Source organism: Triticum dicoccoides, chromosome 2B (assembly GCF_002162155.2).
Source record: "Triticum dicoccoides isolate Atlit2015 ecotype Zavitan chromosome 2B, WEW_v2.0, whole genome shotgun sequence".
Taxonomy (NCBI): Eukaryota; Viridiplantae; Streptophyta; class Magnoliopsida; order Poales; family Poaceae; genus Triticum; species Triticum dicoccoides.
Genome location: NC_041383.1, coordinates 552,250,000 through 552,262,956, shown reverse-complemented (window position 1 = coordinate 552,262,956; position 12,957 = coordinate 552,250,000). Strand labels below are relative to the sequence as shown.

The window sequence follows — 12,957 nt, the reverse complement described above, 5'->3', positions numbered from 1 at the left end:
GGACATGTTTGCTAGTCCCTTGTAATAGCTTGCACGGGGCGATCTAGGATATACTCTTTCTAATGGAGGCCTGATTCTTTTCCTGCCAGCGCATCAAACTTTCCATATCGTTAGAAATCTTCTCCTCAGTGGGGCGGCGAGCCTTGATTCTCCGTGTCCGTTAGGGCATGTACAATGGTTCTATCTTAACAATGCCACGTAGGATAAATGATGAGGTGGAGGAGAGAGAAATCATAAGAGAAGGCTTGTCTTCTCTTAATTAAGATAAGGCAAGAGATGATCTCTTAGCACAATATGTCTCACCACGTTTTTAGGAATAACTAGTTTTTAAAGATAAGGCTAAGAAATGACCCATTGTAGACATGATTTTTTGTCATGTCTAAATTACATGCAAGATTTAAGATAAGCCTACCTTATCGACCATTGTACATGCCCTTAAAAATCTTCTCAGTGGGGCGGCGAGCCTTGATTCTCCGTGTCCCCTGGGCGGTGTTGCAAGCCTTGATTCTCGGCGATGGTTAAAACTCCCCAGCGATCCCTGCCACAAACGCTTCGTTTGCTGCAGATCGGGAGGCACAGGTCAGCTGTTTTCTTTTGAATCATTGCCATGTTCATCAAATAGTTTGTTAGTGGCTGTCAAGGTTTACCTGAAGGTTTCTTATACAGTACTACTCATCAATTTGGCCAATCAGGTTCATCATTCATCCCTGCGCAGGAACACTTCTTTCCTGCAAGTAAGTAGAAGGTGTTTTCAGCTCGCCTCATTGGTGCGCCCAGGCGAATCTTTGGTCAATCAGGTTCATCTTCACGACACAGATCAGGGGGCTCTGTTTCCTTTTGGTTGATCATCCTGTAGCTGACATAAATTAGAGGGTTCAACCTGTAGTTACCGATGTTATTGCTTGTAAAACATAACCTATACTTTTCAGACATAGTACTTACAGAGGGTTTAAGCAATCATGAAACTGATATCAATGCAAATGAGATTACAATTTTAGATGGTTTACAAGCATTTAATCGTTCAACACCATCAGCGGAATATTGGTCATTTTCAGATTATAGTTCAAGGCACTTCTTCAGGTTATAGTACCTCCAAGTATAGTAGTTGGTCGAAATGCTCAATCGGCTAAGATTTTCAATTTCCATCTGGTTAGAATAAAATGATATCTAGGTCACATACATGAATCAGTTAGGTTGTTTCCATAAGATGGCAATAACTGTAGGTTTCTTATACTACTTTGAATTCTGACAGTGAAAACTTAAGAATCAAATACAGGTTGTTATGGTGAAAACTCAGATCCACCTAAAAGTGTACCCAAAAAACAAACCCGACTAAATTTCATGATTAGCTACAGCAGTTCAGTCATGCATGAGAAGATGCCCAATATGTTCCAATAGCATCACTAGAGTATGTTTGCACAGCATTGAACGTATCGAAGTACCTTACTAATTCAAACACTGGACTAACAAAAAAATGTTAATAATTATACGTGGGAGGTTTCAGAATACAGCAAGGGTAATAAGACCTCACACATTTGCTTCTGTGGTGGAGCAATAGCCACTACTTCCGCTTGACCGACAAGATGACGATGGTCATGGCATGTGAGTGCCGTGTACGGTTTGGACCATGACTCTATGGATGTGCATCACCTCTGGCTTGACCTGCCACCAGTAAGGCATATCATTTAGACATTTAGATGATAAAAACGGAATTGGAGGCAATATCATGTTCACCAGTGCACAATTACTAGCTTTCAATACAAAAAAGTGACTTACCACAATATGATATGATGTGCTGATGCATCCATGTGCATAGGAAGAACACAACAAAAATGACAATAGAGCACAGTGATTGACATTACACTTGAATGCAACAATATGCCACGCTGTACTAAACAAGACTTGTTGCATCTGCATGATTGTTAATGACCACATGATGACTTCATACAGAGAAAATGTCAGGTTAAATGCCACTAAAACTCAGAAACAATTGAGTCAAGTTTTTAGGAAACATGATAGCTTGAAGGGATTATGCACAATTTCTTCATTTTTATAACCTCGTGCACACAAGAAACATATTCCAGGTGACTGCATACACACACACACAAGCAACAGATTCCAACCTCTTCCCTGCCGATCCAACAAGACGTCCATGGCAGCACTGTCAAGGAACATGCCCTTCTGGACCTGCATGCACACAAGCACAAGCAAAGCCTTCACCGCTGCTGCATCGGCTCAGACTGAAGCAAATAGTAAAGATAAATTTTTGGTTCTCAACTGAAGCAAATAGCAGAACTAATGGGTTGACAAATGGCAAAATGAAAGATATATTATCTATATTATTAAAGGTTCATACTTCTAGATTCCACAAACAAACAAAGCATCCGAAGAAGTTGGAAAAATAAAACTGATGAATACCTTACTCCTAGAAATCCTAATTGTGTAACAATCTTAACAGGGTTAGTTATGATTCTATCCCATTAGCTTCACAATATAAGCGTGTGTGAGTTCTAATCGATGTCAAATCAGATATGACATGTTTCCTTCGTGATGTCGGAGTTGAACAGGTTTTACAAAAACTAGCAAGTCTTCCTTCGTTGCCACGCAAGTACTTCTCTTACATTCCCTGAGATATAGAGTGTATACTATATCTACTTCCTAATCATTTTGAAAGATTAATTCAAAGTGTGTAATTACAAGTAAGCATGCTCCTGAGAAGGAGAAGTTCTTTATTATCTTGCATGTACTTTCACCAGAATGATTATTTTCGTTATACCTCACTCACCAATGATAAAAGATATTGAACATTGCGATATTATACTTTCCTTCCTGTTTTATTAGGTTATAATATGTTCATGGACATAATATGACCAAAGTGAATGTCTGATCGATCGCGATCATGTTTTGCATCATATACTTCTTCGTATCATACAACTCCATCCCTAGAAATGATAATTACAGTACATCAAACGACAAGATTAGCTGCTTCAGAATTCCAAATTGAAGCTTTCTGTATCTTCACCTAAAACTTTGATTAATGTTTCGACCCTTATAGTGGTTGTATAGGTGGGCGGAACATACCAATTTTGTGCTGACTTCTTATATGCCACTAGATTTTTGTCTTTGTACCATCTACATTACATGCGTAGGTGCTCGAAGGTGTTGTCTTCATTTTATATATTTGAAGATGCTGAATAAAATCACGGTCATGTTGCTGCCTAGAGGAGCTAATAGAATAAAAGGATATGTAAGAAGCCCATTCTACAAATGTACTGTAGTGTTCATGCATGTGGATTTGGTTGCACCTTGATGTGACTCATGTATTGTATGGTTAACATGGTTTGTCCATACCGTGATTAACCTTATAACCTTTTTTTTCATTCCATGATGTAGATTTTTTTTTCTTGTACATCCCACAATCACACAACAATCCATTTGTGCATCAAGGTAATTTATCAGGGCAACATGTTCAATTTAGAGGAGATTTGTTAGATTATTTTATGAACTCAATAGGTCTGAAATAGTTTAGTATTTTTTATGTCCTTAAAATGTGCTTTGAACTAATATGCAATACACTTGTTCGCTTCTACAGGCAGAACTAATATGCTTTGAAGCCATCAATAATGTTATTCGGTCTCTAGATTATATGTACTACACTTGTTCGCTGCTAAGGGTAGAACCACTATGCATTGCACGTCGATAGATATTCCGTGTGTACAGCAAGATTGTTATTGATAACAAATTATGGCACATGGCTAAATAATAAATATGTTTGATACAAAAGCAACTAAAATGCTATGCCGATCATGATGCATGTACTGGACTTTGCCACTTATCCGAAGTGGCAAGGGACACAGGTAAGATGTTACAGCAAGATACACACACATAGGGAAGCTTCATCTAGACACACACTTAAATATCTAGCGTGCTGATCCACTGATCGATCTGCTATATTAGATGACACCGGAATTGATTTGTGGTGACCTGCTTATTATCTTTATTCGTTTATTTCTTTTTTATAATAAAACAAGCCAGGGGTATGATAAGGTTTTTGGTGGCGAAGTGGAGCATACACATGTGTACGTATATGTGTAAAGCTAGCTGTCCTACTTTATGATGACTTTCATTCCTATTCGAAATGCTCGTGTAACACATGCAGATCATCTAACATGGATTTCAGTTTCAGTTACAACCAATCAAGCTAACATCAGTACAGAGGTTAATTTCCCAGTTCAAAGCAATAGTTGGTTGATTTCATGTTAAATTATACTCCCTGATTGGCAACTGAAACTATGATTGTCCTAAATCCTACTTCTAGAGTTGCTGCAGATCAACAGCTGCTCTGAGTACAAGAGCTCTCCCCGTGTCCGCAAGATCAGCAGTACAAGCAGTATATTTTCGGAGTACTTCAAGCAAGATTACTGAAGTTACTGAAATTTAACTAAAACTGTGCCTACGACTACATCTCCTACTCATAATCTGTATGTACCCATACTCATACAAATAAGTTGTACCCTACTCCTAATCTGTACCCAAGCAGTACTCCAAAACTGAACGAAATCTTGCAACAAAGGGTAAAGGGAGGAGACAAGGGAAGCTCACCACGCGCTGGAGATGCTGACGAAGAGGAGCATCGCCGAGCAGGATGTCCTTGAGTAGATGTTCGTCGTCGTGCATCACCACGTTCGCCTCCCGGTCATGTCCGTAGTAGGCGTAGGCGGGGACGCCGGAGTGGGCGCATGCGAAGGGCTCGGCGCCAGCGGGGTTGAGCATGGCCTTGTGGAACCGGGGCCACGCCAGCACAAGCGCGTACCCCCTCCGGCCTCCGTCCTCCGTCGGCTGTGTGCTCGGAGAAGACGCCGCGGGAGGCGAGCAGGCGACGGACGGGTCCGGGTGGCCCGGCGGGAGCAGCTCCGCGGCCGAGAGCAGCGTGTTGGCGCCGCCCGCCCACGCCGCGGTTGTCGCTCGATCTTCCACGACGGGAGGGGATGAGAGGGGGTGGCGGTGAGAGGCGAAGTCGCCGGTTGTGGCGCCTGTTGGGGTGAGGCCAGCGGCGATGCGGGGGAGAGGAGGATGGGATCGACGCGGGGGAGAGCAGTGGACTGGATGTAGTTTTTTTTTTAGGATCACCAAGCTTTATTAATCGAATGCCACAGATTGTGGGATACAAGTAAGGTCATGGGGATCCTAAAAAAAAAGTAAGGTCATGGGGTTGGCCAAACCAAACGTGGTGCCCCGGACCTAAAGACAACGAGTGCTTGGCTAACTTATGGGCTTCTATGTTTGCCCTACCACTTTCGAAAGAAAAGATACATTGAAATAAACTTGAATAAGAAAGAATCTCGCTAATAATAGCTCCGTTTGCACCTCTTGATCTGTTGTGTATCTCCTGGACGAGAGCAGTGGACTGGATGTAGTGAGGGAGTCAAGCTGGGACGCTGCTTCGATGCCTGCCTTTGGGCCTATGACAGGTGGGCCTAACAGGTGGCTGGCCCACCTGACATAGAGCCAAAGGTAGGTGCCTTTAAGGCACCGAAGCTCAATCCGTCAAGCTGATGAGGGAGAGGAGTGGACTAGACGTGGTGATAAGGTTAGGTGCAAATCTTATGTGTGTGAGAACGGTTGAGTACAAGGTACGGTTTAATTCCAATGAAACACTCCCCTTTTGCCAACGAGAGGCTTGAGACAGGGGGATCTCCTCTCCCCCTATCTTTTTCTTTTGTGTGTTGAGGGACTGTCAGCGTTAATAGCTCATGAGGAAGAGGCGGGGAACCTAATTGGAGTGCAGGTATGCAGAGATTCACCAACTATATCCCATCTGCTTTTTGCGGATGACTCCCTAATTCTCATGAGAGCGGATAACCAGAATGCTAACACGCTGAGATCGATCTTGGATGAGTACTGTGCAGCGTCCAGTCAACTGGTTAGTGAATCTAAGTGTTCTATTTTTTCAGTCCTAATACAGAGGTGGAAGTGAAGGCTGATGTATGCCAAATACTGAACATCATGACTGAGTCCATCTCAGACAGATACTTGGGCCTACCAGCCATGATTGGTGTGGACCGTGTGGACTGCTTTAAACACTTGATTGAAAGGATTCAAGCATTGGTAAATGGTTGGAAGGAGAGAACTCTATCTTTTGGGGGAAAAGAAGCTTTGCTGAAAGCGGTGGCCCAAGCCATCCCAACCTATGCGATTGGTGTATTCAAATTCTCAAAGAAAATATGCAAGGGAATCACGGATGCAATGTCGCGATTCTGGTGGGGAGATGAGGAGGATCAGCGTAAGATGCATTGGTTTGCGTGGTGGAGGATGTGTATCCCAAAGAAGAGAGGAGGGATGGGATTTCGGGACATTCAAAGTTTCAATTTGGCGATGCTCGCGAAACAGTGTTGGAGATTAATTGACAACTATGATTCCCTATGTGCTCGAGTCTTGCGAGCCAAGTATTACCCCACGGGAGATATACTAAACAGCCAGTTAAAGAAGGGTTCATCTTATGTGTGGCAGAGCATATGGTCAGGAATTCAAACTTTCAAACATAGCTGTATTTGGAGAGTGGGGAACGGAAACAAGATAAACATATGGGATGATTGTTGGATTCCAAACAGTGCATCGAAGAAAATCCTAACAGCCCGTGGGAACCGAGTTCTCACAAAGGTGAACGAGCTCATAGACCCAACTACGGGAGAATGGGATGAGCAACTAATCCGGGAAAACTTCTGGTTGATGGACGCAGAACGGATTTTGCAAATCCCATTATTTCATGTGGAAACTGAAGACTACGTGGCATGGCATCTAACAAAGAGTGGAGTTTTTTCAGTACGCTCTGCTTACTATAAACAGTGGGAGATGAGCTATGCATCAGAGGACAGCAGCTTGGTCCGATCAGCTATGGCACCGAATAAAGTCTGGAAAATTTTGTGGAATTTGAAAGTGACTGCGAAAATTAAAATTCACATCTGGAGATGTCTACATAACACAATACCCTGCCGTAGTGTGCTAATGAACCGTCATGTGGGGAATATATCTAGATGTCCGTTTTGCTCAGAAGGAGCAGAAGATCTCGTGCATATGCTGTTTAAATGTGCTAGATCGCAAGAAGTGTGGAGATCTCTGGGAGTTGCAGACGATATAAATTTTGCCTGCCAAATGGATCGAGCGGGTTCAGCAACTATAGTGTTTTTTCTCTGTGATACCTATTTTAGACGACAATATAATGGTGTGCTTGAGCTACCGGAGTTGTTTACCACAGCCTGTTGGTATATTTGGTGGCAACGGAGACAGTTTGTGCGGGATGAGGAGGTTGCCTCTCCAGCGCGAACGGCCGTAGCAGTGGCAGCCCTATCTCTAAACTATGCCCGTGGAGCACAAACAAAAATGACACCAAAAGTGAACACCTGGCCGGGGTTTTTCACTGGTCAGATAGTCATTAACGTTGATGCGTCGTTCAGAGAAGGAGATTATGCAGGCTCTTGTGGAGTGGTCATCCGTGACTATCGTGGAAATTTCATGTCTGCAGCGACAGCAACACTCGATTATGTACCTGATGTTGAGACAGCTGAAGCTGCGGCTATATTAGAAGGGATGAAGCTAGCAAAGGAAACAGGATGCCATAATGTCATAGTTAGATCAGATAATATCACGGTGGTGGAGGCACTCAAACTGAATGGAGGCTATTCTATGGTGGCAGCGCCGGTGTTGGATGAATGTCGCAGTTATCTCGAAGACTTCGGGAAGTTTACTATTGAGCATTGTATTAGAGAGTCGAATAATGTAGCTCATGAGTTAGCATGTTGGGGTCGTGCCAATAATCCATCTCGATGGGTTCACGACCCGCCTGATTTCATTGTAAATCTTTTAGCAGACGATGTTGCTATCCTTTGATTAATAAAGTAAACTTTCCCGTCAAAAAAAAGGTTAGGTGCAAATCTTTCTAAAAAAAGTTAGGTTTTTTACAGATTAAAGCAGATGTGTTAGTTTTACTTTTATTTTAATTAATATGTTTATATGATGTAGTATAAAATATCATTTATATTTAAGTCTTCCACTTTCATTATACGATGCAGTATAAAATGAGTTCTAACGTACGAGAAGAGGTGCATATAGCTAAGTATGTTATACATGATAATAAAAAAGTGCATTTTTATATATTTTTCTTTTAGAATATAGCAGGCATAAATATGAATTTTGGAGATGTTCAACCCATCGACAAGGGTTCTGAACCGACGTCGCTGAAAGGGGCCGAATATCACCGAGTTTTTTACAACAGAATGATGTGGAACCGATGATATCTCATAAGAAACAAAAAGAGATGCTAATTTAAATGTTGTCGCACAAGGTATTTTTTTCAGTGTTATTATTGATCTTTTCTTCGTAATATTGCAATTTGTATTCGATTAATTTGGCTCTTCTTTTATCGTGACGACGTACTATATTTGTACCCGTAGAGATACTAGCTGAGTGTCCGTGCGTTGCCACGGAATAATAAATAAAAGCTATATAGAGAGATTGATTATCTGCATTTTTTGTTTTACGAATGTCTTTATCAAAAGTAATGTGTATGCGATGTCTGACTATCTAACAACAAATTTGTATTTACCCCTTGTTTTACATTAATCTTATTGTGTGTTTCTCATAAAATGACCCATGTTGTATCATATAAAAATAAATGTTATTATCATGATACTTCCAATACACAAAATCCACTATTTCTCATAGTACCACGCATAAAAATACACCATTAAGGATTATAAAGTATCATGTAATCATATTTGAAATGGGATTAACAAACTACCCCAGGCACATCTTTCCTTTGACTGGACCTGAGATTTTGTACAGTGTTATGTTTGCATCAAATACTTCTCGATTTTTTTTTGCATCAGATAGATTGTAAAACTAAAACACTTCACCAATCCAAAGAAAAATAATATAAATCTGAAAAATGTTCTCGCTAACAACAAGAGAAAGTTGTGCTGCCTTCCCAGAATCATATAGCAAGTCGGTTTTTAGCAATCCAACTGTACAGATTTTTCATAAGCAATCCAACTTCGGTACCTAGGACTTCTGCTGACAAAGCATATATCAATATCACCTCCTAAGTGAATTCGTAAAGTTGCAAATGAGTGTCAATGACATCGGTCCTGCAGCTGTAATCTCTCACATTCTTAATTAATAGTTAAATATGTAACAGTTCGATCCAAAGTTTAGACAAAAATCGTAATGATCTATGACTGCAATTTCAGTTTAGTGAAACTAAATTAGAATAACTAAAGCACAGGCAGGGAAGGAGAGTCGCTGCATTGGTATTCCATTATTATATTTGATGCAAGTTCTTCCCTCAAGTATGCTCATGTTGTAATGTCAAGGGCTATGTATTCCAATTTCTAAATGCATATGAGATAATGTTTTTTATAGAAAAGGAGGATGACCCCTGGCCTCTGCATCTGGGAGATGCATACAGCCACTTTATTGATTATTCTCGAGGACCTTACAAAGTGTTTCAACAATAAGCCTGAATCCACCATCTGAACAACATATGCAGCTAGCACCCCTTCAGCATATGAGATAATGTAAAGGTTAAATAAATATGACCTGCTTATTCTATTTCTCCAAGTTGAAGCACAAATGAAGAGAGTACAATTCATGATTGCCATAAGCCAGAGAGTACAATTCAAGATTGCTGCAAAATTCCTTAACATTGACATCCAGTTCTGTTACCTTTCTTGACAATATACTCCAGAAATCTTGTGAAACAAAACCTTCATTATCTCACCACATATGCATACACTTCCATTTTATACAATTAAGGGATCGAAGTGTTGACATGTGAGATGTCATTGATACCTCGGTAACATTGACAGTGCAAAGCTAGACCCCGGCCCCGAACAATGACAAAAATATCACCTTTCAAGGGGCTAAGTCCTTCTGCAAGGCATTAAAAAAATGTAATGTGAGAATAGGATAGGAAACCCATTTTAGAAAAATTGATATGATTCTTATATGCAAAGTTCAGAACAATTGGTATCTGCTTTCCATGTTCCATCGGAGCTTGGCGTGTGGAAAATCAAATGTACACACTATTAAGATTACAAAAAAAAACTCACGAGGTAACACATTACAAAGCTTAGAAAAACAGAATAAATATTGTGATTGCCAAATTAGTTGAAGGAAATAAAGGGGTTATAGAATTGTGATACTTGTGTGAGGACTCACATAGGAAATAATATTCTTACTTGATGGACATATGTACAGAGGCATGCACATCGGAGGATACCACCAATACGACCAGCCTCCGATTCCAACGTCAAACAACTTAATCAACCCATACATTGTCTTTGGGAAGATGGAAATGACGCAGGGAATCACCTAGCAATCCATGTGCGGCTACTACGACAGTGGACGGGGTTTGGGTTATCCGAAAGGAAACTCGGGTGCGACTGCTACGCATTTTCTGCTGATTGCAAGAACCACACCGACCAGACGATGACTGAAGTGAGCAAACACGTTCAGGTTCTTTTGGCATAGTGAGTGGCATCCTATTCCTAGCTACAAACAGTTTGAGGCCAAACAGATGGCGGCATCACAAATAGAGAGCTGAAATAAATTGCAAAAGCAGATGAACAGCTAAATATAATCCAATAGATCAAGCAAAAATAATTAAAACAAACTTTCTGGCTATCCTTCCACTGAGTAGTTGGAGTGCTTTAGTAGCAGTATCAAACTATCGATATATTAGATGACGTTGTCAGTTCTGAACTTATGAATTATGATAGTATAAGCGGCCTCTCTTGGGTTTTGTCACACAAGCAGAAACAAAGAGAAAAGGAAAACACAACAAGCAGCAGCGAGAATGAAAGGCTGGAGGGCAGCATCACTCACCTAAGCCTGCTATGAACCTATGACCGTGACTGTGCCCATGCCGCCCGTACCCCCACCCGGCCATCACATGGGACGGCTACATGTACGTCCATGCCAAGGGCTCCAACCTCACCGCTCACCATCATCCATTGCTTCCTTCGTCTCCTATTCCATCCACCGGCCACCAGCCGCCCCATCGCTGTTGTTGCCGCTGGCATGATGTGTGTTGTAGGCTCGAAATCCTACTTGCACATGGGGCACTGTAATACATCCTACAGGTGCAAGCCGTGATCCGCACCGTCGGGAGCGAGTCCATGATGACAACCGCGCCGATGCTGGTGTGGACGGCCACCTCGCAGTCGATGCTGATTGTGGGGAGGGCATGCCTTGGCGAGGTGGCGGCGCCGGTGAAAGAGCCCAGGCACCATGGAGCCGTCGTCGTAGGCGACCCACCAGGCGAGTCCCGTCATGGTGCGGGTGCAGCAGGAAGAAACCTGCCGACGGGAGAGCAGCGTGCAGCGTCGGCCAACCTCGTGGAGGAAGCAGCCGAAGAAGGGTAGACCAAAGACGTCGATTGCCGGGTAGATTGGGGAGCAGCGGATGGCGATGATGACTTCCTTGGTGAACGCGATGATGAATCCTGTATTCTTCGGCTTCCCCTTTGGAGGATGTTGCTCCTGCCCCGCGTCGTCCGATCTCGACGGAGCATTAGAGACTTATAGTGGAGTAGGCAGGGCGCTGCGGCGAGAGGATCCAACACCATTACCCTCCTCTTCCGACGGCGAGGGTGTGCCGTGTGCGGGTGCGGGGCAGCGGAAGAGATGGCGACGAGGAGCTAGTTATGGCGGCTCCGTCCTTGGAGCAGCGGAGCGCGCCGCCCCGGTTCAGCTTCACGAAGGAGAGCCTGACGACCATGTCAATGAGAGACAGAGAGGACGGTTCTCATCTGAGATAGAGAGGTCGTGGTGAGGTGGGTGGTTTCTGGGAGAAGTGGGAAGCGGCATGAGTGTGGATCGTAAAGCATGCAGGGTTTCAGTTGGTTCGCGTAGCCGATCGTGCATGGTTTCGTGAGGTCGAACCATCACAAACGGGATCGAGAGCGAGGGATTAGGAAGAAGGAGATGTGGGACGTGCGTTACGTGCGCTATTTTTTTCTTTCGTGCGACGGGGTGGGGTGGAGTCGAGGAGCTCCGGTTTTTTCGTGTGAGATGTTTACGAGGGGATCGTACGAGGTTGGACCATCACGACGACGGCAGATTACCCTTTAATAGTAGAGATTACAGTCATCGAATCAATCATGTCTGCCCCAAGAATACCAAGTTCGTGGACATTGAAGATGCTTTGTTATCAAATGACGACTTTGAATGCCTTATGAAAGATGTTCTTGCACGATGGTGTACGGCCATTTGCATAAACTTTGTACTTACTAATATAAACCATATATAATATCTAATAATATAATATATTCTAAAGATGGAATTGCAGGTCATAAATGCTTACATATACTATATGCTTGCTCAAGACCATCTACGAGACATAGTGGATAAAAAGGGAGAGGGGTGTTTTGGTGGACGAGCGACATGGAGCTCGGAATCTCAGCCAGCTGTTCGCCGTGTGGGATGTGTGCATCGTGGATTTTCTGTTGTATACTCGTGCTAGTCAGCAGGAAATACAGAGGTGCCGTGGCGTAGTGTTAGCTGTCTACACGGGCTGCCGGTGGGTTGTATGATTGCACGAACATTATGTGTGTGTGCTTTTTTTTACGAGGAACAAACATTATGTGTTGCCTGGGCGCATTTAAGCTGGTACGAACGGCTCGCTTACATTTCGTTTCTGTTTGCTGCGTTCACATCTGCTTGGCTGGCGCTAGGGCTGCAAACGAGTCATGTTCGAGCGAGTTGGAGTTGGCTCAGCTCAACTCATATAAAAATTCGAGCGAGCTCAAACTGAGTGAAACTCAAGATCGAGTTGTAGAACATGACTCGTGCTCAGCTTGTAATGATCTCGAGTCGATCTCGATCTAGTTTCGAGCTAAGTTAGACTTTAAAAATTATAAATCTATGGTGATTATTCCAACTAGATAAGGACACAACACGA

General features: G+C 42.8%; 1 protein-coding gene across 1 annotated transcript; it reads right to left on the bottom strand.

Annotated features, from left to right (window-relative positions):
* Positions 1–331: 331 nt before the first annotated feature.
* LOC119361000 lies at positions 332–11,775 on the bottom strand. Its single transcript, XM_037626408.1, has 7 exons — positions 11,627–11,775; positions 11,314–11,556; positions 4,603–5,134; positions 2,124–2,187; positions 1,532–1,662; positions 648–850; positions 332–559 (listed from the first exon to the last, which is right to left on the bottom strand). The coding sequence occupies exons 1-5, from the start codon at positions 11,773–11,775 to the stop codon at positions 1,634–1,636; spliced, it is 1,017 nt and encodes a 338-aa protein (XP_037482305.1). The 3' UTR covers positions 332–559; positions 648–850; positions 1,532–1,633.
* Positions 11,776–12,957: the final 1,182 nt, after the last annotated feature.